Below are 22650 nucleotides of genomic sequence, written 5' to 3'. Positions count from 1 at the left end.
CCATTTAATTTCTACATTTTCTATACCTCCTCTATCCCTGAGGAAGGGAAAAATCAAACAAGCCATTTTTAGTGTGGTCTCTTTACATGGCAAATAACCAAGTCTCTCTGTTGAAAATCTCCTTTACTGTCCCCCTTTTTTATAGTTACCCCAGCAATGGTCGTGTACACAACTATTTCTAAAAAGTTTTTTTTTTTTTTTTTTTTAATTCTTCTTAGTGACCTAGGCTAGTGTGACCTAGCCTACTAATGGATTATACTAATCATATTAATTTTTTTTTTTTTTTACATTTTTACACACTTAATTTAACAAAACTTATTCTGTTCAAAAAATGTAAACATGAAATTATTAGTCACTTCCATTTTCTAGTTCATTAATTTGTTAAGGGAACAAATTTACAAACTATTTATTGCTAGGTTTTAGGTACTAAAGCAACCAAGTTCATATTGTGCATTATCACCGAGAAAAAACCCTGTTCCTTAATCAAAGAGAACATTAGAGCTTCCTCCAATCATACACAGGTGTTGAGCCCAGCCCTTTCAAACTGGGTGACAAAACCACCATACTGTTAGAGGTTAAGGGAACAAAATTTTAAACCTGCGTATATACAAATACAGTGCAAACTCAATATACTGCAGTTTCAAATATACTGTGGGTATGGTCATGTCCCCCAAAACAAATTATTTTAAAAAAGTGAATACTGTATATACTCTTATCTACTTTACATCCTACTACCATATTTCCAAAAGGAGAAATTAGCTAAACACTGGCTTTGATATATTCAATTCAGTTGCAGAGTAATTATTGTGGATACCCAATTTCTCCCCTCAGCTAGAGATGCAATAAAAGAGTATATCAATGGAATGCTAATTACAAACAGCTACTTCTGGAAGGTAATATGGCTACCACTTGTCAAGTGGTCATTACATTTAAAAGTAAATTTTTGTAAACAACAGCACAACATCCTTTCTTTGACTAGGTGTTACACTTGGGATAGCAAAAAATGGAAAGGAAGAGTAAGAAAAACTGCTAAGGGCTAAACTAGACAAAAAATATACACAAACTGACAAGTGATTTATGGATAAATTATGTGACTTCACTTCAGCATTATGATAGGCCAGACAGTTTGGTTTTGATTTAGTTTTCTCAAAACATAGTAAATTCTAGGGCACCAGAAATAAAAATACATGGCAAAATTAGTAAATCAGTAAGATGAAGAAATGGCCACCAAAGAAAGAATATCTAGTTGAAGGGGGGAAAAAAAATCATTGAAAGAGTTAATGGAGTATATTTTTCAAGTGTAGAATTCCAGAAGGAACGATCTGTGGTTGGAAGAGCGTAAGAAAAATTGTATTTGTTTGAGACTCCATAGAAGATAAAGTAGGCCTCCAAAGAAAGAAAACTAGACCTTGTAAAAACAGTGATGTGGACCACTGCTTATACAGGTGATTTCTACAGAAGCATAGTGAAGGAGTACTGATAAGTGGAGTAATCTTGAAAACACAAGCATTAGCTACTTCTTGGAGATAACACATTTAAAGCTTCTGAAGGGTGGCAGATGAACTTTGGAGATGGAAGGCTTTTCTTGGGATATCCCAGATTAGTCTTGTAGGCAAATTTATATTTGGTGACATTATAGCAGGAAGTGTAATGTAATTCAGGATGGTGAAGTCATAGTTGTACAATGATGATAAAACAGTGCTGTACTTTTCCATGAAAAGTCACTGGATATTAAGAAGGTACCCAGCAAAGTGGGCAAAAAAAACTAACAAAGAGAAAATGACTGTGTTACTGCATATAAACTAGACTGGAAACCACAAGCTGAAGCCATTATGCATTGGTAAATCAACTTCAAATTGAGGTTTTCTTGTTTATCTTTAAATTTCTTAGGATATGCACTGAGAAATAAATTTAAGATCTCTTTCAGAGTGTGTATTTCTATATATTTTATAAACAATATATATATATATATATATATATAAAAGAAAACTAAAGATACTGCTAAGCAATAAAATATTTATTCAAAGTTCCAGTTGAGTCATTTACATATCACAAGTGGAAATATATGGATAGTGGCTTTCTTGTAGGTTTAAAATTTGGACTCAGACTAGTTGCATAACGAATGCCATTTAAAAAAACAACTTAAACAATCTCAGTATCCAAATGTATAGCATATTTTAAACGAAGCCATTTACTTTACTCAATTTTATCTGCCAATTTAACAGTTATTTAATAATTTAAGGAAAAGGCCAGCATGATTTTTTTTTTGTTGTTCAATACAGGGAATATTCTAAATGTAACAAATGACAACTGTACTTAAATGAGGATCTACAGAGGTAGTAAAGGGTTATGTGCTATTAAGTTACATCAGCAATATATACGTGTGATATCTGGTTCTCCATATCACGTGACTGACTAGTTGCAAGAAGTGTATACAGAAATATGATCTGACGATACATTTCTCTGGTTTGCACTTCTCAGTGAGAAAGTATTCAGTTTTTAGACCCTCTGTCATCTCAGTGATTCAATAATCAGATGCAATGTGATGACTGGAGAAAATAATTACTGGGTTATTTGTTGTGGATATCACATTTCTGGTTATCAAAACCATGGGGGGGGAAATCTGAGTTAACAAAACACTGTAAATCCTTTGGTTTAACAATTTCAAAACAAAAATTACAGTCTTTGTTTTTAAATATGATGTAAAATACTAGCAAATATTTCATTGAAACAGATAAAAACAAGGGAGTATTGGAATTATGCCAACTATTAGCAGAGCATTTATATTTTTTAAAAAAAGTATCTACAATTACACAACATAAAAACATATCAAATAAAAAGGTGGCCATACTACAAAAAGTAATACTGCAAAATGAGCAAACTATTTGTTTAAAAAAAACATTTTTAAAGCACTTAAAAAAACAAAAGCTAAATATTTGTTTCAAGTCAGCCAACAACAGCTGATACAAGGATTCATCTTTTCGTGGATGACAAAAGTTTTTCAAACAATGAATGTATTAAGTAGAACAGACTAGAAGATTAAGCAATAACATGTAACAATCTATGCCATATTTTGCTGCACAGGTTATTACACGCTTCTATATCAGTGTGAAGCATATTTATTGCTTAGACAATATCCCTTGTCCCTTCATTATAATCAGTTTGATATGATACACACACACAAACAAATTAACCTAGATATTGTTTCTAAATTAAATGCAATCAACCACCACCATTTCCAGAATGGTATTCACACCTGACTGTGCTCATCTGTAACAAATAATTGATAATGGCGCTGAGAATTCTTTTCTCGTGGTATTACATTTCTGTACAACCTGAAAATTCATATATTGAGCAACTTGTATTACCAGAGGTTAACATATTGAAGAAAAAAGTACTAAAATGGAGTCAAAATTGGAATATACATTTGTACAAAATAAATATATTTAATGTCCTTCTGCTGATATAACATTTTACCTTATAAACCTTTAGATGGCCATTACACAAAAAAAGTACTTGCAAAAAGAAAATTTTATATATATATACTTTAAGCAGCCTACACTATTTAAATTTAGTTGAGCCTATAATCATCATTAAAACAAGTTAAATTTGCTTACCCTCAAATATTTTATTTAGAGAGAGAAAATACTAATAGATTTTACTTTGCCAAAAATATAATAAATAAATAATAAAATAATAATCCCAACTTTGTTTAAAATATGAAATTTATCTGGCTTGCTTTTTTTTTTTTTTTTACTAAATTAAATACAAGTATGCCTTACCAGAACTTTTTAATCCCAAAAACTAAAGGTCAATGGTATTTTTTTACTCCCTACAACTGTACATGAAACTATTCTGAAGAGTTAGGGTGCACGGGTCAGAGATATTTTAAAAGCATTAATGCCAAAAATAAGGGCTTTACATAAAACATTCTGAGAGCTTTTATTGGAGTGAAATGAAAATGATGAGGTTAGTCTTAAGTCATTCATTCAACATAAACAATGGCAATAATTTCCCAATTGTTACCACTATTTGCATTTACAGTATCATCATCCTGCAGTGTACACAACTTACCCATAAAATAGGAAATTCCTCAGTTTTTGTGGAATTGCATACGGGATATTATGGCACTTCTTTCAAAGCCATCTTGCAAATTCGGTTGTCACTGACACCTGATGGCTTGCTTAAAAAAAGGAATTTTAAAAATTTTCGTTGTTAAACAATGGAATAGGAGCAGAATCTGTGCTCTTCATCAATTCAGTTTCTTTTTTTTAGCACAACCATATTTTGTACATTTTGGCTTAGCCTAGAAGCCAAAAATTAACAACTACACTTCATCTGGTAACATGTGAGATTCACCATGGTTGTTATTCATGGCAATTTCATTTACTTCATTTTCTTCATGTTTAGAGGTATCAGCTGAAGAATGCTCTACTTTTTCTGTTGGGTGAGGAGATGGTGGCAGTTGTGGTGCTTGTGGCAAAGGTTCAGACGGTTCACAGGGATTAAGTTTCTTTTCTAAATCTCTGATGCGAACTTCATGTTTGAGTATAGTGGTTTTCAATTTACGTATTTCCTCCAGTAGTTCCTCAATCTTCTCATTCTGAAAATAAAGTAATGCATATAAATTTTTTAAAATAATTAATTGTACTGATGTACTTGGGTGTCCAAAAGTATGAGGGGGGAAAAATCGATCATAGAAAAAACAGTATCATCGTCCCTCTGTGACAGTGGTCACAGAGGGATGTGGTTTTCAGTTTTAATACTACACAAGTTACATTTTTATGCAAAACATTACTGAACAACTCTACTTGCTTGCACTAAGTGACAACTGAGGTGTTCAGATGGTCGTTAATCACCATTTTATTGCTGCATAATCAAGCTCTGATGATTTAGGTGGTCTACAAGAATTCTAAATTTGTGACTTTATGGAAGTTTCATCTGATTACACGGGTTGTCAAAAAAAACCTGACATATATTTCAAGAAAATGCTACATAAAAGGTAAAGTGCAGCCATTATCAACCCACTGCAGGATGGAAGCCTCCTCAACAATTCATGTTGAGGGAAATGGACCATAATCTGCCATGCTGGTCCAATGCGGATTGGCAGATCGACCGTATTCAGCAGTCAGGGGCTTGAACTCCGGTCAACTCAAAGAGTGTGTGTGCTACTGCACTCCCGCTCCTGACCACTTGGCTACGGAGGCCTGTACACAGTACTAAATATTGAACAATGGCTCTTTTAATCTTATTCTATTTACAAAAATTTATATCTGATAACAAAAACACTTCTGTTGTCATTTTCTGCCATTTATGTCTCCCATGCAACAGTAGTCTGCCAACATATTTGGATTCCATTTTCCCTGGTATCTTTTTTTTCCATTTGAGAAATATCTTGGTGAAACCTTTCACTATGTTAGAGATTGCTCCCAAGGTTTCAGGAAAAAAGTCTAAATGGGAATGTAGGAAATGAAGCGTTAACTACATGTTGCATCCAAACTCTCTGTAAGGTAAAATTAGCTCATACACCAATTCACTGTAATTTTGTGATTTTTCATTGCCTAAAAAGTTCCGGCAGATGTTTTCGAATGCCTTCCAGTCTGTTATTTCTGCAGCATATAATTTTTTAGTGAATTCCTCATCTCAGAATAGCAGTTTTATTTGAGGACTCACAAAAATTCCCTTTTATTTTGGCCTCATTGATTCAAGGAAACTTTTGCCTCAAACAAGAAAAGCCTCCTTTTTTGTCCATCTCTTTCACAAATATATTTTTTATCAAACCTAGCTTGAAGTGCAATGGAGATAAATAGATTTTTGACTTATCCACCAAAGGAGGATGTGCTACATTTTTGCCTGGTGAAGTTTCTAAATGGTCTGGCCATCTTTTTTACCCTGTAGTGGCTATCCTTCACTTGGCTGTCCCACTCGCATAAAAAACAGCAGAATTTACCCGTTTTGCAACCCAGTCATCAAAGCTACTACTTTTAGGTCAGCACAGATATTCCATTTGTATTCTTGATAACATATTTTTTGCAAAAGAACTTGTAGGTTCTCATTCGTTTCCTTTGTGTGAATTGCATGGGCAGTGGTATAGATGGATACTTATTTCCATTATGGAGTAAAACTGCTTTCAAACTGACCTTGGATGCAATCAGTGAAAAGCCTCCACTGCTCGGGGACGTGCTCCAGGGTAATTCTTTCATTAATTCCTGGACATTGTTACAATAAACCAAAGCACCATCCATGGAGTAATAGTTTGTTATGTTAGATTGCCTCTTCGTATAAAAAGACACCTTGACGCCCTTTTTGAGAAGATTCCACTGCTGAAGCAGTGATCCTAGTAATTGAGCTCTGGTTTTGGAGAGGTCCAAATCTCTGACCAAATTGTTCAATTCTGCCTGAGTGATTGGAACAAGTACAGATCGAGACTTTTCAAGAATTGAAAAGTCTGGATCTGTACTCCTTCTGGGTTCTGTATCTTCTGGAGCCTCTGTTTCCAATCCTGAATGAGTCAAGTCTATAATTTTCTGGTGGCTTTAGCACTGGCATTGTATCATTGTGAGAAACCGGCCTTAGAGCAGAAGGCATTTTGGGATACTCTACTTTCTGCTTGGATTTCCCAGAAATAGTGGTCATGCAAAAATAACAATCATTTATGTGGTCTTGAGGTTCCCGTTATATCACCAGAACAGCAAAAGCCATCAAATGATGACTACCTCTAAGTCAGCCTGTTAATGTCCTTGAACATGAGCTACAGGAAATCTTTAGAAATCTCCGACCTTACATCCAAAATAGAGTTCATAGACTTTTCTCACAAGTTGTGACAGTGGCTTCCGCTGCAGTTTTAATACCACTAATCTGCAAATGACAACTTAGTTGATTTCAATCCTTCTGAAACTCAATCTTGTCTTATATCTCACAAAAAGGATTCTTCTGCTTCTATGCTTATCTTTGGTGACACTCCGATTTCTAGGCAAAATGATATATCTCTTTTGGGGATTACCCTGACTTCTAATCTCTCTTGGCACAAGCACATTACAAATATTGCTTCCTCTGCATCTAAAAAACTTGGTTTTCGCTCTCGGCGTTACTTTTCTCCCAAACAGCTGCTCACTCTGTATAAATCGCAAATCCGCCCTGCCATGGAATATTGTTCCCACATCTGGGGTGGTGCCCCCAAAACCTCTCTCAGGCTTCTTGATTCCATTCAGAAGAGGGCAGTTAGGTTAATTAATGATTCTTCTCTAACAGAGTCTCTCCACTCGCTTTCTCATAGACGCACTGTTTCTGCTGCATGCCTCTTCTACAGATATTTCCATGGGCACTGTTCTTCTGAATTGGCTTCTATAATTCCCACTCTCTCTTTCAAAACAGTCCGAACACGTGCCGCCACCAGCCAACATCCATTTACAGTCCAACTTCAAACTCACATAACCAACTTTCATCTTCCTCGTTTATTCATTCAACTGCTGTTTTCTGGAACAACTTTGCATCACACGTATTTCCTGAAAATTAGTCTACAGAAGTTCAGGTCCAATGTCAACAAATATCTTCTTTTGTCTTCTCAACCTCCAACCCAAGCACGGTACTAAGTACTATAGGTTCTAATACCTCTCATGTTTGGGGTTTACATAAAAAAAAGTAGCAGATGCTATCAGGCTTATTTTGGCAAGAACACAACATATTTAATGTACGGTTGAGGTATGTGCACATAACACAATTAAGAAATTGTAGGTTTTTGTTTCTAATTTAAACACAGTTCACGATTTACACTTATACATACAACACTTCTTTATAAACACTAATTCACTAAAATACCTGTTCACTTTGTTTTGCTCTCTAAAACACTTACACTTTTGGAAATACAAAAATTCTTGCTTGGTGCAGAACACGCTTGTATATATACCATTAGAGAAGTTTCTAGAGAACCTTAAGGAAACATTCCAAACTTTCTTCTGCAAGAACAATATTCTCAAATGTTGCAGACAGCTTAAATCTGAATATTCTAGAAAAATAAAATAGACGGAAAAGATGATTAAACCAACTACAGGTCTTGGTTTTTGGTCATTAACCTCTGGTATTTCAAAACCAAGGGTGATGGGAACTTTTTAAGCACATATCTGAGTTTCTGAACTTATTTCCTACGAGAATCTGTCAAAATTATTACAGGGAGGAAATTGATACTGTCCAGCGTTATCCTAACCAGTTAAGAGGTTTCAGAAAAGAGGACACCAGGCCTGTTACTGAAGGGTGCATTGGTGAATTTACTATTTCATGGACAGATGGAATAGCTAGTGCAGCTATTCCATCTGTCCATGATGGAATAGCTTAGTGTAGCTATCACTTAGGAATGCATGCTGCTATCCTTATAAAATCCAGCATGTGTAGCAATTGGTACAAGATTTAACAAAGCAAGAGACATTTGCAAAGTTGGCTCTTTTGCATGGTTTAGATAAAATAAGCCAATTTTTCACTAAATGGGGGGGGGGGTGAAACCCATAACTGCCACAACTGGACAACAGGTAACTACACTGAAACTGACCTGTAGGTGCAAAAGACATTGTCATGGGGCTTTGTTGCCTCCTTCACCATTAGACTGTTTTTCTGGTAACAGTGTACAACGGGTTTGAAAACTTGCAAGGTCATGGGTCTTCAATATGTTCATCTTCTATGCCGTGCCATCATACCTAACTCTACAGAAAAGGGATTATAGCTGACAACACAACATTCATGTGGACTGGTGCACCACCACATGCTACACTCCTAGTAAAAAATTACTCATCAACTTTTGGCACAGCTCATCTACTTGGTAAACATTGTCCTTAGGAATGGTCTACTAAATCCACATATTTACGAGACCATTTTACACCAGCTAATTTTTTGATTATGGAACTACCTCAAGTCTTGTGTATACTGGCATCTCTGCCATTGATGAAAGATGTCATTCACCAAGACAATGCAGCAATTCAAGTGGGGATGATATTTCCTGCTCTGAGCAGGAGAAGGCTTCCAAAAGTTTTGTTGATAATCTGTGTGAAAGTTGAATTTTCCTGGATGAGGATATGGCCATGGCTTTTAATGTTTCATTAACAGAGACAACAGTACAAAGAAGTTTGGTTTCATACAACAAAAAAATTAAATTGCAAGTAGTAGTTAGTAATTACACCATCTTTTCTTTTCCCCAGTTTCTTTTGTAGCATATAAGCAGCCTTTTTTTGTTTTCAGGATTTCTTCACTCTTATTGCAGGATTTCCTCTAGCTTTTGTAACTCATTCCATCATAGCTTAAACTTTTTTTCTTCTTCTTTGTATATTTCAGCTTAATTTCAAGAACTGAAATTTAGTTTTTTGCTATTGATTTTCCAGCTGCCTGTTTCCTCCAGTTCCATGGCTGGCTGAACTGTTTTTTTTCTCTTAGCCTGCTTTTCCTTTGTATTCAATCTACACAAAAATTAGCACAATATCTTAGCAATAAGGAAAGTTTTGGCTTGTTAATGTTGCTTGAGAGAACATCAACAAATATTAGTTTTGCATTTAAATTTCTAACTTTCAACACATCTTTACCATCAGTCAACTGCTAGAACAAGAAAAACTGTTTTATATCTACATTACCATGGGAAAGTACAAGACTAGCTTTATTTGCTATTCACAGATCTTTGCTACTGTTGGATATTTCTGACTTTTAATTGATGATTTTTTACTTAGGGGAAAAAAAGCTCAATGTGCAATTCTCCTAAGCTTCACTTCCTAGTTGGAGTTTCCACTCATTCATCAGTGAATTGACTTCAATATCCATTATAAAGCAACAGTTAATTTTCAGAGGTATCTTTCAACACTCTCAAAACTACACTGGGTTCAGCATGGTGTGGTAGACCTGGAATGCAGCCCAGAATTTATAGTTTTCTTTTGTCTTTTAAACTTCTATAGTTACATCTTTCAGTATGCTGAAAACAATGAAAATATTCTGGCAAGATTGATTGCATCTTATTTTCTTTTCCATTAATGATTCCTTGCTGAAGTGTATCGCCTTTTGGTACCAAACAGAAGTTGAAGCTTTTCCCTTTCAGGTAATGACAATTTCAGCATGTGTTTTAGTATTAATTTGAAGTTATTTCATAGGAAGTAAGTATCTGTTTCAAAAGGATTTATATCTAAATTTCTTGAGAATATCTCAATTGTTTTAGTCTCACAAATTCTACTCTTTCTACTGGATGCACAATAGATTTCAGTTTGCTTTTATTGACTGTTCTTTAGAAGGCATGCAGTTTGTTAATTGCTTATAGCATTCATCAGCTTTTCTCTTTGTTCAATGAGATATATTTAAGAGAATATTCTTTAATGGCTTCCCCACTGCTCCAAGAAGTGCTCAGCTGCTAGTTCAGGGGCCAGCTACTGATATGCTTTATAACATGTTTTGGTAATCTCATTTTCTTCTGAATTCCCTGGAAATCTTCCCAATGTCAGAGCTAATCAATGAAGCTATAAAATGTGATGTATCAGTGCCCAGTTCTTCAAGTCCCATTTGTGAAGCTGTTTTATCATACTGCAATGTGCAGTATGAGGGCCTAGTTTGTGATAAAATCTCTTCATGGAAGCATGGTGACATCACTAATAAGGTAATTAACTTTCATAGGATTAAGTGAATATGCTTCTAGAACTGTTCCAAGTGTAGGAAATACGAAGACATATCTGAAGTCACAGCTTTCATCACCCAAATAAGTTCACTCATGATAGCCACATCTTGAACACTTCAGATGCACACACATTAACCATTTCTAGAATGTTTTGTACCAGCTGGATAGAGCTAATAGGCACCCAACTTGATCCTGCTTATTTTTTTTTCCCTGTATCATAATGCTAGTTTATACCAAAAAATCCTTAAGTAATATTAACAGGTTTCGAGCATTTGGATTAAAACAGTTCACTATCACTCTGCTTCTGTGCCTGTGATGAAATGAGAAGTCCTCTACTGTTTCTTATTTAGCCATTCACTTTTAAAACTACATTTGCTCATGAAGGACTTCACAAATTGAAATCTTGAATCCTGAAATGAGAAGATACAATATTACATTATGTTGACAAAAAAAAATTAGGATTATGGTTGTCTACTCACCAAATGGTCTGTCCAGCCCAGCTAAAGAAAACTGAAATCTCACCAGTTATGAGAATTCCACAGCCATCAAGTATGCCTACCACACACACATAATATGTTGTAAGATCAGCAATGTGGAGCTTTGGGCACATTTTGGATCACCAGATAGTGGAGATATAGATTTGGATTAACACATGCTTTCTAATAGGGGATGTGTGTTCGTAAGAGGGAGTAGATGCTGCACCCACCAGCCCATCTTAGGAGTGGAATTTAGATATACATTTGTCAATACCATTCCCATATGATCCATAAGGTATGGAGTGGTATTGCATTATCTTCCAGAGGTTTCCAGTAATGATGGATTTGGTTTGAATGAAATCATCTAGGCTGATTCAGAATTGATTTAAAAGTTGGCAGCTGAGAACTATAAAGCAAAAAAAGATTTAGTATGACACTAATGGATTGCTTATGAAGAAAAAAGTGAATCGGATCGGACCCTTATGCACTGGGTGTGGGAAAGTTTTAGACAACCCAGCTGATGTTGCAGATGAATTGAATAGGTACTTTGCATGTCTTTACTGATGAAAGACCCTGCAAGTTGAGAAGAGGCTGGGCAAGTGAGGCTGAGTCATATGAAATTAGTGATTCTGAAATTACAGATGACTGTTTATTAGAAAAATTTGAGCAAGTGAGACTTCTGAAGTTGATGGCATATATATCTAGTAATTTTCAGGGAAGCTTCCATGGAGTGTATTGAACCACTGAGGTTTATTAGGAAGGCATCTTTGGACTGGAGATGCCAACTTATCGCCAATACATAAAGGCAGTTCTAAGAGTGAAGTTGGTAACTACAGACCAGTTAGTCTGGCTTCAGTGTAGAGAAAATCTTAGAAGCAATGATTAAGAGTGCAATCCAGGGATATTTAGATAGATTCTGAATAACAGAACATGGTTCTGTTAAGGAAAAATCATATTTAACTAATTTAGTAAGCTATTTTGACACAGTAACTCAAGAGCTGGATGTAGGAAACAATTTTGACAGTTTATTTGGATTTTAGAAAGGTATTTGATTCAGCTGCTCACAAGAGGTTATTGTATAAGCTGGAACATGTTAGGATTACTGGAAAAATTCTAAGATGCCTTCTGCCCTGCAGCCACCCAGTTGTGATTGGTGTAGATGCAGAAGTGGGGTCCCCCCCCCCCCCAAGGATCGGTTTTTGGCAAACTGTTGTTTCTGATTTTCGTAAATGACATCGACGATGGATAGAAGGTTTGATGTCAAAATTTGCAGACAACGTAAAGACTGGTAGAGTAGTTAATGTTCAGTGTCAAGCAGTGTTTCTTCAGGATGACTTGAACATGCTGCAAGAATGGTCAGAAAAGTGAGTATGTTTTAATGGAGCAAAATGCAAGGTCTTACACTTGGGGAATAGCACCCTAAAATAAATTATACACTTGGTAGTGTTGAATTAAAAACAGTAAAGGAAGAAAGGGATCTGGGCAGATATTAAGTTTTTTGAGAAGTGTAAACAGGCAGCCAGGAAAGCTCATAGTATCCTATCAATGACTTATTGAACATTATTCTGTAGAGATATGGAAGTCATAGCCCACTCTGTAAGGCAATTGTAAGACCACATTTGTAATACTGCATTGCAGTATGGAGACCTCATCTGAATAAAGAGATTGAGCTTCTTGAAAGGGTCCAAAGATGGGTAACTCAAGTGGCAAGATCGGCAAAAGGCCGACTGTAGGCTACAGACTCTGTGGACTACAGAGCTTGGCAACCAAGGCACTTCAGAGGTGACCTGAATGAGGCTTATAAAGGCTCTGAGAGGGGTTAGTAAAATGAACAAAGGAGGAATTTTCTTTGTTCATAAATTCAAATTACAGGGGAAGAGGTTTAGACTTGATTATAGGAAGTTTTCTTTTAGCCAGCAAGTTGTTGGTTGCCCTCACAGTTCACAGGTAGTTGAGGCTGACATTTTGAACAAATTCAAAGGTCAACTGGGTAGTTACATATGTGAGGAGGGAAGCAAATAATTTGATTTTCTGATCTACTTGTTTCCCACCTCTTGCATTTTAATTTTAATTCTAATAAAAATTCTAATTTTTAAATGAAAGTCTACAAGTGACTTTATTAATGGGAGACAAACAAGTAACACATTTTCTTCTGATGGTTGATTGAACACACTGAGGCAGGAAAACACTTGTTCATTGCCCGTCGACGTGCAGTAAGCTTAGCATGCAATTCAAATCTTTTTCAACTATCACAAAAAAAAAAAAAAAAAAAAATCGTGTTAACTGGAAATATGCATCGTGTAAAGTGGTATAATTTTTTCAAATAGTGGTAATTGAAAAACGCATTAATTAAACTGGCGTTATGTGAGGCCTGGCTCTATATATAAAAAAAAAAAAAAAAAAAAGTGGTACACTGACGCTAAAGAAAATTACTTTAAATAACTATTACTAAGCGATAAGTGTTGAAATTCTAGGAACTTTTTTGAAAAAATTTCATACAAGATTATCACTAACAATTTCTTTGGATCTGCTGCCAGAATTCCTTACAGTACTATAATCTGTAATTAAACAAAAACAATAATTGCCACTCTAAAATTATTCACAAGGGCAGTGGGTATCTAAAGCTCTTGGCTGTAAGACTTCTCTTTTTCACTATTCTGATTGTTCTGCACACAACAGTTTGTGGAATATATGGGCTGACCAACAGTTCAATGTCTAATGACAGTCACAGATGAGCGGAGATCTTGATATTTACCTCTGTGTGTGTGTGAGAGAGAGCGAGACTAAGTGGAGGTGGGGAGGGGAACGTAAAATATCCTGTTTAATAGATAGCAAGCCATTCTAGATGTATGGTGCTGATTTTTTCCTGCGTTGTGATTAATTAAATACTTGGGAAGAGAACTTTGAATAATGAAGTCTTCTTTGCATTCTCATCTCTGAAGCTGATCTGTGGAGTGGGGGAGACTGGTTGTGATCTTGTGGGGGGTCCTTCAAATGAAGAGTCCCATTTTCATAAAACTAAATTTTCATTTTCATAATAATAAAATTCATTATGTTGATTATATCCCAATTTACAATGATACGATGTTATGTCACTCATCGATTAATACTCGGGTATTTATGGTTTGATTTATGCTGCCTTACATTTAAGAATTTCTCTGGTCTCTGGTGGAATTCAAACCCAGGCCTCTCCACTATACTCTTACAGAGAACTTGCAGTTTATGTCAGTTAAAACTAATTATATCAATTAACTTTTCCTGTCATGTTTTATGCAGGTTTATGTTGCCAATTAAGTCATTTTGTCTGTCTTTACATTTAGTGATAGACAAAATTACTTTTGTGGATTACTGGGAACACAGAGTGAAATGGAGACAGAATAAATATGACAAGTTTAATAATAGGAAAAACGTATTAAATTAGATACATACAAAAACTTTCGGTTAATTTGTTAACCTTCCTCAGTCAAACTGACAGTTAAGAGGGCGTGTGCTGCCAGTCATGTACATGAACTGTGTGATTAATTGTTGGATGTTGAAGCCTTGTGATGCATTTGGATGTTGCCAACGTTTGTCATTCATTAGAATGACATGGTTGCTTCGATGGTAGGGTGGACACAACATCCACTGCTCCTGTTGACCGAGGTATTAGAGCATGTGATGTTCAACGACTCCAACCAGACACGTTGTCAGTAGTGGCGGGATCTATCTACAATCATGACATCGTGGTGGGTGGACCAAACATGTTCGGCAATGGCCGAGTGTTCTATGTCCGCTAAGTGGATTGCTCTTTTGTGTTCTGAAAGATGTTTTCCGAGCCGTCTCCCAGTTTCCCCAATGTAGTAGCTAGTGTTTTCACTTTAGAGATGAGGAATCTTAACTTTCTGCCTGGAAGTTGTACGCATTTTATCCCATGTGATTTTAGGAGCCTAGAAACCTGTTGTGATAGGTTTGGGTAGTATGGGATAAAGGTGCTCGCATTTCACACCCTCATGTTCCACTCTTAACTGTCAGTTTGACTGAGGAAGGTTAACAAATTAACTGAAACCTTTTGTATGTATCTAATTTAATATATGTTATTCCTATTATTAAACTTGTCATATTTATTCTGTCTCCATTTCGCTCTGTGTCCGCAGAAATCCAACAGTAATAATGAATTCAGAGCACACAGGCCTCTTTAATCATATTCAAACCGTTCTTGGCCAACAAACATACGACATAGTCGTGAAACTGCAAAAGAATTTCGTTTCTATAGGCCGTGGTAAACAACATTTCAGATTTGCCCACAGGTGCAAATCGAACAACGTCATCCTGAAAGGATTTCTCTACAAACCTCCAGCTACAAGACCCTGAACATTTGGAATGGTTGCCTTCATTGAGACTTACAAAATGCTTCAACGAGTAAAGCAGCCCTGCTAGTCGAACTTAGAAGTTTAGTTCCTGATCCTGTTTACACTGATATAATCCATACCTTGTGCTCCCAAGCTGTCAGAGAATCTGAATGCTACTGTACACGTTTTAATTGGCGAGTTCCGTGAATTTTCATCATCAGCAAGTTGCACACAGTTTGTATTGAACTTAAGCAACAAACAGTTATCTACAAAATGTAGTAGATCTGTTGACTCTGGGTATGAAATTTACTGTTCTCCCAAAAAGCCCACCAATCACTGATATTTCCTTAGGCGTAGAAGCATGTTTAACACGTTTCCCTGAAGAAGTAGCAAACACAATTCGCCTAAAAAAATGCAGCAATTTTGCATCTTGCTCGGCCTGCTTCTTCCAATCTCAACCGTAAACAAATTTCTGCCCTTAAGTCTTTGAAACAAGACTCATCCATCGTCATCCTACCAGCAGATAAAGGATGTCGAACAGTCATAACGAATCACACAGATTACAAGACAAAAGCCCTGCTGCTCTTGCAGGACACTTCTGTTTACCAACCTTTAACCGTTCCTCCCATCAAAGCCTTGGAAAGATGGGAGTCTAAAGTGAACATCCTCGTCAACAGTTGGTTTAAACAGAAGAAAATAACAGAATCCATATGTAATTGCCGCTGTGCTTCCAGCTGCCAGATTCCACGGACTACCAAAAGTTCACAAAGAAGGTATAACGTTAAGACCCACTGTCTCCTGTTGTGGCTCGCCGAGTTATCAATTAGCGAAGTTTGTCTTGGGGCTCCTTTCTCCCCTAGTAGGCAAGACCACCAACGCTTTTGGAGACGTCCAACAATAGTGAATTTATAGAACGGATCCGAACCCTATCCATCTCAGAAAATCAAATCATGGCATCATTTGATGTAGTCACTTTTCATCTTCATCCCAGTAGAACTTGCCATCACACGTGCAAAGCAACTCTTGGATAACGACCAAACCCTTGGCAGCAGCACCAAACTAACACTAGACGATATCTCCACTGTGCTTAACAGGTGGTGCAATTATGTTCAACGACTCCATTTACCAACAGGTGCACGGCACAGCCACGGGTTCCCCAGTTAGTTCAGTCACGGCAAATATCGCGAATTAGAGGGCCGTGCATTTACGAATGTACCAGATCCCATTACCTTTTGGTGTCGCTACATTGATGATGTGTTTGTGGTTATCCCCAGATATTCGAGGGTAACCACGAACACAAACCGACTCAGACCACCTCAATTCTCTGTTACCTTTCATAAAATTCACCATCGAGCTAGAATCGGACAACACCATACCATACTCATTATAGGTGGTAGATGACTCTCATCGACCGGTGCAATATTACCACTTTGCTTATTGGAGGCTTGAGGCTTTAGTTTCTAGAGCAAAGTTTCCGGTATCCCCACTCCCATACTTCTCTTTCGACCCATGTACGATACTAAGTACTATAGGTTGATACCTTTCGTGTTTGGGGTTTTCATAAAAAAAACAAACAAACAAAAAAAAAAAAAACTCCCTTGTCCGATGCGAGGGCATGCACTTGAAGACAACTATCGTAAACCAATGTGTGCTGGCCAATTTACCAACTTCCGGTCAGCACACGCGCGTAGCCATCTTCTTGCCACTGCACGAACCTTGCTAACTCGTGCCTGGACCCACTCTAGTTCTGTAGATGAGAGGTGCACCGAAATTGCTAAAGTCAAGGTGGATCTTGCGAGGTGTGGCTATCCCACCAATACCCTTGACGGGTGTGGCCTACAGACACACAGCCACATAGCAACCAACAGGAACATCCAAGATAATGACTCAACTACGAGCGCCTTTATCCCATACTACCCAAACCTATCACAACAGGTTTCTAGGGTCCTAAAATCACATGGGATAAAATGCGTACAACTCACAGGCAGAAAGTTACGATCCCTCATCTCTAAATTAAAAACACAGGTTCCCACCTTATTACAAAGTTGTCTAGTCTACCGCATCTCTTGCTGTGACTGCACTAGCTGCTACGTTGGGGAAACTGGGAGACAGCTCGGAAAATGTCTTTCGGAACAAGAAAGAGCAATCCACTTAGCAGACATAGAACACTCGGCCATTGCTGAACACGTTTGGTCCACCCACCATGACACTGGCCCCACTGCGATGTCATGATTGTAGATAGGTCCCACAACTACCGACAATGCGCCTGGTTGGAGTCGTTGAACATCATATGCTCTAATACCTCGGTCAACAGGAGCAGTGGATGTCGTGTCCACCCTATGATCAAAGCAACCATTCTGACGAATGACAAACATTGGCAACATCCACATGCATCACAACCACAGGCTTCAACATCCAACAATTAATCGTGCAGTTCACACACATGACTGGCAGTACACGCCCTCATGTTCCACTTTTAACTGTCAGTTTGACTGAGGAAGGTTAACAAATTAACCGAAAGCTTTTGTATATATCTAATTTAATACGTTTTTCCTATTATTAAACTTATCATATTTATTCTATCTCCATTTTGCTCTGGGTCCACAGTAATCCAATAGTAATAATGAATCCGGAGTGCACAGGCCTCTTTAATCATACTTTTGTTGAGATTTTAGAAGTTTAAAATTTAATGACTTTTGGACAAATTGTCCCAATTTGACAATTTATTGATTTTATATAGTTATGTACCCTGTGATATGACATTACTCCACAGTCACAGCTGTGAGGCAGGGAAGAATCAACTTTTTGTAGCTATTTCCCACTCTCCCCTCCCTGCCATACTGGATTTTAATATAAGCTATGACTTTTGTGTGCACAACCTATATTCACAGGGCTGATTTTCATGTTGTGCGAGTGGAAAATCCTGGTGCAACTTACAAGGAAAAGCCTGTGAGTTATCCACTCACCACTTATGAGAGGCTAACTACAGCATCTACTGAAGATAAGCAAAGAATTCCTATAGTTGCAGAGGAAAATTAAATCCAGATCTCTCCAAACAAGTGACAAGTCTGTAAGCATTTTGTAATTTTCTATTAATAACAAATATCTGATTTACTTTCGATTCCTTCTACTGTTTTTATAAGACACTAGGTCCAGTAATTAATATTAACTATTTTTAAAAGAAGACGTGTTTGCAGTTAATTGCTCCTATAATTTATGGCACTGAAAAGTATTTATTGATGGGTGGGATTTATTTATGTCTGCATGATGCAACTAACACTATTTTGGGAGTTGCATCATGCAACTCCCAAAAAAGATTGCACTTTTCCAGGACAAAGTTTTCTATATTGGGAACCTGGCTTACACATATGAACATGCACACACAGGATTTTATTTTATTGTATTATTACATAAGCTACCTTATGTAATTCTGCCGAATGGAAGCACAACAGACACTACACATTACTCTAACATTTATTTAATGAGTCAAAACTTAACATTCAAATACCATCACAACACGATAATGTAACTGTCTGATATTCCTTCAGAAAATGCATGCTGACATCCTCAGAAATGATGGCATAATCTGAATTTGAACCCAGTAACATAGGTAATGAGGTGACATCCACCAAAAGGCATAAAATATAAAATTAACTGGGTCACGAGTGAAACACTTAAAATTTTTATGTCACACTGATCCTGCATAATATGTAAAACCAAATGGCCCAGCAGCAGGTGCCTTTCAAAGAGGCTATAAGGCCTCAATGAAAGACATTTGCAATGAAACAGGAAGAGGAAATATCAACAGGTGTAAACTAGTTAACTCTCAGCAAGATGTAGATGAATGTTTATTTGAAGCATAGTACTAGAAACTTAGAGTTCTGTAACACAAAGTTAAAGTTATTGTTTGTGGAGTGGGGGGGGGGAAATAACGTTGATTGTTCCCAATAATTATTTTTAAGTAGTATAATAATGTATTGTTTTGTTTCATTATGACTACTTAATGTTAAGTATGCAGGAGCATACTTAACATATTCTGGGTAAAACTGATGGCTAATTTTACAGCTGAAAGCTTAAATTACTCACCTCTAGATCCATATTGGGTAGGGTTAAATTTACATAAAGGAAAGTAAAAGTTTTCAATTATATTAATAGATTGATTAATTAAAAAACATGTCTCTAGGAAGCGAGAGTGCACCATCTTTTTCCTGGTTGTCATTTATAAAATTATAAAAAGAAAATTCGCGTAGCGAATCTTCTTCATATAATTTTATAAATGACAACCAGGAAAAAGGTGGTGCATTCCCTCTTCCTAGAGACATGTTAAATTAATTTTTAAATACCATTCTTTCAAGTTATACTGTTTAAATTTATGTAACATTTTTCAAGAAAGCATCCTCTATATGACTATTGTGTTGATTAGTTGTGCTACTTGCTCTAACGTGAGTTAACCAAGAAAAGACTCATCTCTTAATAAAGATGTATCTGCTTTTAAGTTTTTCATAGCATAAATTTTGTGTGTTCATTAATCACTTAATCTTCAAATTATTAATTGCAATTTAATCTATTTTAAGGTTCTTGCAGCAGCTATGCCTTCTGGTTTTTCACACTGTGTTTTTGGAAAAGGCCTCTGTTTGATTTTCAGAGATGGAAGATATTTTTTGTTCCATCCACTGTGGGCAAAGACTGATTTTCTCTATCTTAGACTCCTGGTTTTTTCATCCTAAAGAACAGCTGCAATTTACAGACATCATCATCATCATCAGCCATTTTCAATCCACTGCAGGATGAAGGCCTCTCCAGCAACTTTCCAGTTCCTTCTGTTTTGAGCACTGGCCATCCATTTACTACTCAAAAACTCATGAATTTCATCTATCCATCTCCGCCTTTGTCTTCCAGGTTTTCTTCTAGATCCTCTTGGGTACCATTCTGTTATTTTCTTAGTCCATCTGTCATCATGTCTTCGAGCTATGTGTCCTGCCCAAGACCATTTTAGTTCTTTAGTTTTGATAAGAATGTCCTTTACTTGAGTTTGCTGCCTAATCCACGTGTTTCTCTTCTTATCTAACAGTCTGATTCCCAATATAATTCGTTCCATTCTTCGCTGTGTAGTTATTAGCTTCTCTTCCATTCTTTTGGTGAGTGCCCAAGTTTCACTTCCATAAGTCATGGTGGGGAGTATACATTGATTCATTATTTTACGTTTCAGACAAACTGGGATATTGCTCTTCAGTATGTGACTATATTTCCTGAATGCAATCCATCCAAAATTTATTCTTCTCTTGACTTCCAGCCATTTATCATTATTACAGCTAATAACTTGTCCCAGATAAGTATATGACTCCACCTTTTCAATTACTGCTACTTCAATCATTATTTCCTTTCCGTGGCATACTTGTTCATCATTACTTTTGTTTTAGCCATATTCATCTTTAGTCCAAAATCCTTACTAATTGTGCATAACTGATTAAGATTTTCCTCTAATTCTTTGGAATCGTGGCTTATGACCACAATGTCATCTGCAAATCGTAAATGGTTTAGGTACTCTCCGTTCACATTGACTCCTTTCTGCAACCAGTCTAATCTTCTGAAAGCTTCAAGGGCAGCAGTAAACAGCTTCGGAGATATTGTGTCTCCTTGTCGAACTCCTTTCTCGATTTTAAATTTGCTACTGTCTTTGTCTAGTCTAATAAAGGATGTAGCACTCTCATATATTTTCTTCAAAATCATAATATATGGAGTATCTATGCCTTGTCTTTCCAGTGCCCGAAACATTGCCTTATGCTGTATGGAGTCAAATGTCTTTTCATAATCCACAAATGCCAGGCATAATGGTGTTTTACATTCATTTGCTTTCTCCATTAGCTGTGATATTACGTGAAGGTGATCCATAGTTGAGAATCCTGTCCTAAAGCCAGCTTGCTCTTTCAGTTGATTCTCATCAAGTATTCTTTCTAATCTGTTAGTAATGACCCTTGTGAACAACTTGTAGATATGGGATAACAAGCTAATTGGTCTATAATTTCCAATTTCTGATTTATCTCCTTTCTTATGCAGCAAAACTATGATTGCATTATTCCACTGCTTAGGCATCACACCTTTTCTAATGCACTTTGTGAAGAGCCTTGCCAGTTTTTGTGTTATGTCTCTTCCTCCCAATTTTAACAACTCTACAGTAACTTCATTTTCCCCCGGGGCTTTCCGATTCTTCATTTTCTTCAATGCATGTTCTACCTCATCAGGAAGAATATCGGGTATGTCGTATGTGTTGCTACTTTGCAATCCATCTTCCCCACTGCTGGTATCATTCCCTCGCTCCTTGTATAATTCTCTATAGTAGTCTTCTGCTATTTGAATTATGCCTTCTCTGCTGTTTATAAGTACACCATCGCTATTCTTCAGTTTCAGTATCATTTGTCTTTCTGTATTACTTCTCATGGCTGCTGATTTAAATCCTTTGTTTTCCCTTAATGCTTGTTCTACTTTTCTTGTGTTAAATCTTCTTATGTCCTCTCTGAGTCTCTTTCTAATGGCTTTGCATAACTCAGTATACTCAATTTTCTCCCTGTCAGTGTTTTTCTTGCTCTTCATTTGTCGTCTTTGGTTCATCATGACAAGTGTTTCTTGACTAATTTTTTCTTCTTTGGATTTCTGTTTCCCTATAGGTTTCTTGGGCTTTATCACTTTCAAAAAGTTGTAATATTCCTCGTCGATATCTTGGTCCTCAGCAGTCTGCAGAAGCTCATACTTGTTCTTAAGTTCCAGTACATACTGCTTTTTCTCCTCTTCTGTTATCTCAAAAGACCTTTGTATTATTTACTCGAGTCAGTTTTTTCCTTTCCTTTCCTACATCTATATCAAATGTACATCTTACCATTCTGTGATCACTTCCAACATTTACCTTATTCAGGACGGTAACATCAGTCACAATATATCTTCTGTTAGTGAGGATGAAGTCGATTTCATTAGTTGTTAATCCATTTGGACTCTTCCATGTCCACTTTCTGTTCACCCTTTTCTTGAAAAAAGTGTTCATTACTGACAGTCCTTGAGATTCTGCAAATTCCACAAGTCTTTCACCTCTTATTTCTTTCACCAATTCCAAAATTTCCTATAGTTCCTCTTTCTGCGCTGTTTTGCCTTTTTCCAACCTTAGCATTGAAGTCCCCCATAATAATAGTGTAGTGGGTTTTCTGCTCATCTAGAAGACTCT

The 22650-nt window shown here is 36.6% G+C and overlaps 2 protein-coding genes across 3 annotated transcripts in view; one reads left to right on the top strand and one right to left on the bottom strand.

Moving 5' to 3' along the window:
* The window catches only part of LOC150088726 (GPN-loop GTPase 3), a 135458-nt gene that overhangs the window by 104765 nt on the left and 8043 nt on the right, over nt 1–22650 (top strand). The window lies entirely within an intron of this gene.
* LOC150088725 (coronin-1C-like) overlaps nt 3763–22650 on the bottom strand; it is a 244800-nt gene continuing 225912 nt past the window's right edge. For both annotated transcript variants that reach the window (XM_090369628.1, XM_090369627.1), the window contains exon 11: nt 3763–4603. In XM_090369628.1, coding sequence (XP_090225754.1) covers nt 4328–4603 — 276 coding nt within the window. In that variant the 3' untranslated portion in view covers nt 3763–4327. The remainder of the gene's footprint in view (nt 4604–22650) is intronic.

This window comes from Mastigoproctus giganteus, chromosome 3 (assembly GCF_048544385.1).
Source record: "Mastigoproctus giganteus isolate SK-2022 chromosome 3, ASM4854438v1, whole genome shotgun sequence".
Lineage (NCBI taxonomy): Eukaryota > Metazoa > Arthropoda > Arachnida > Uropygi > Thelyphonidae > Mastigoproctus > Mastigoproctus giganteus.
This window is presented reverse-complemented; position numbering and strand designations above follow the sequence as displayed.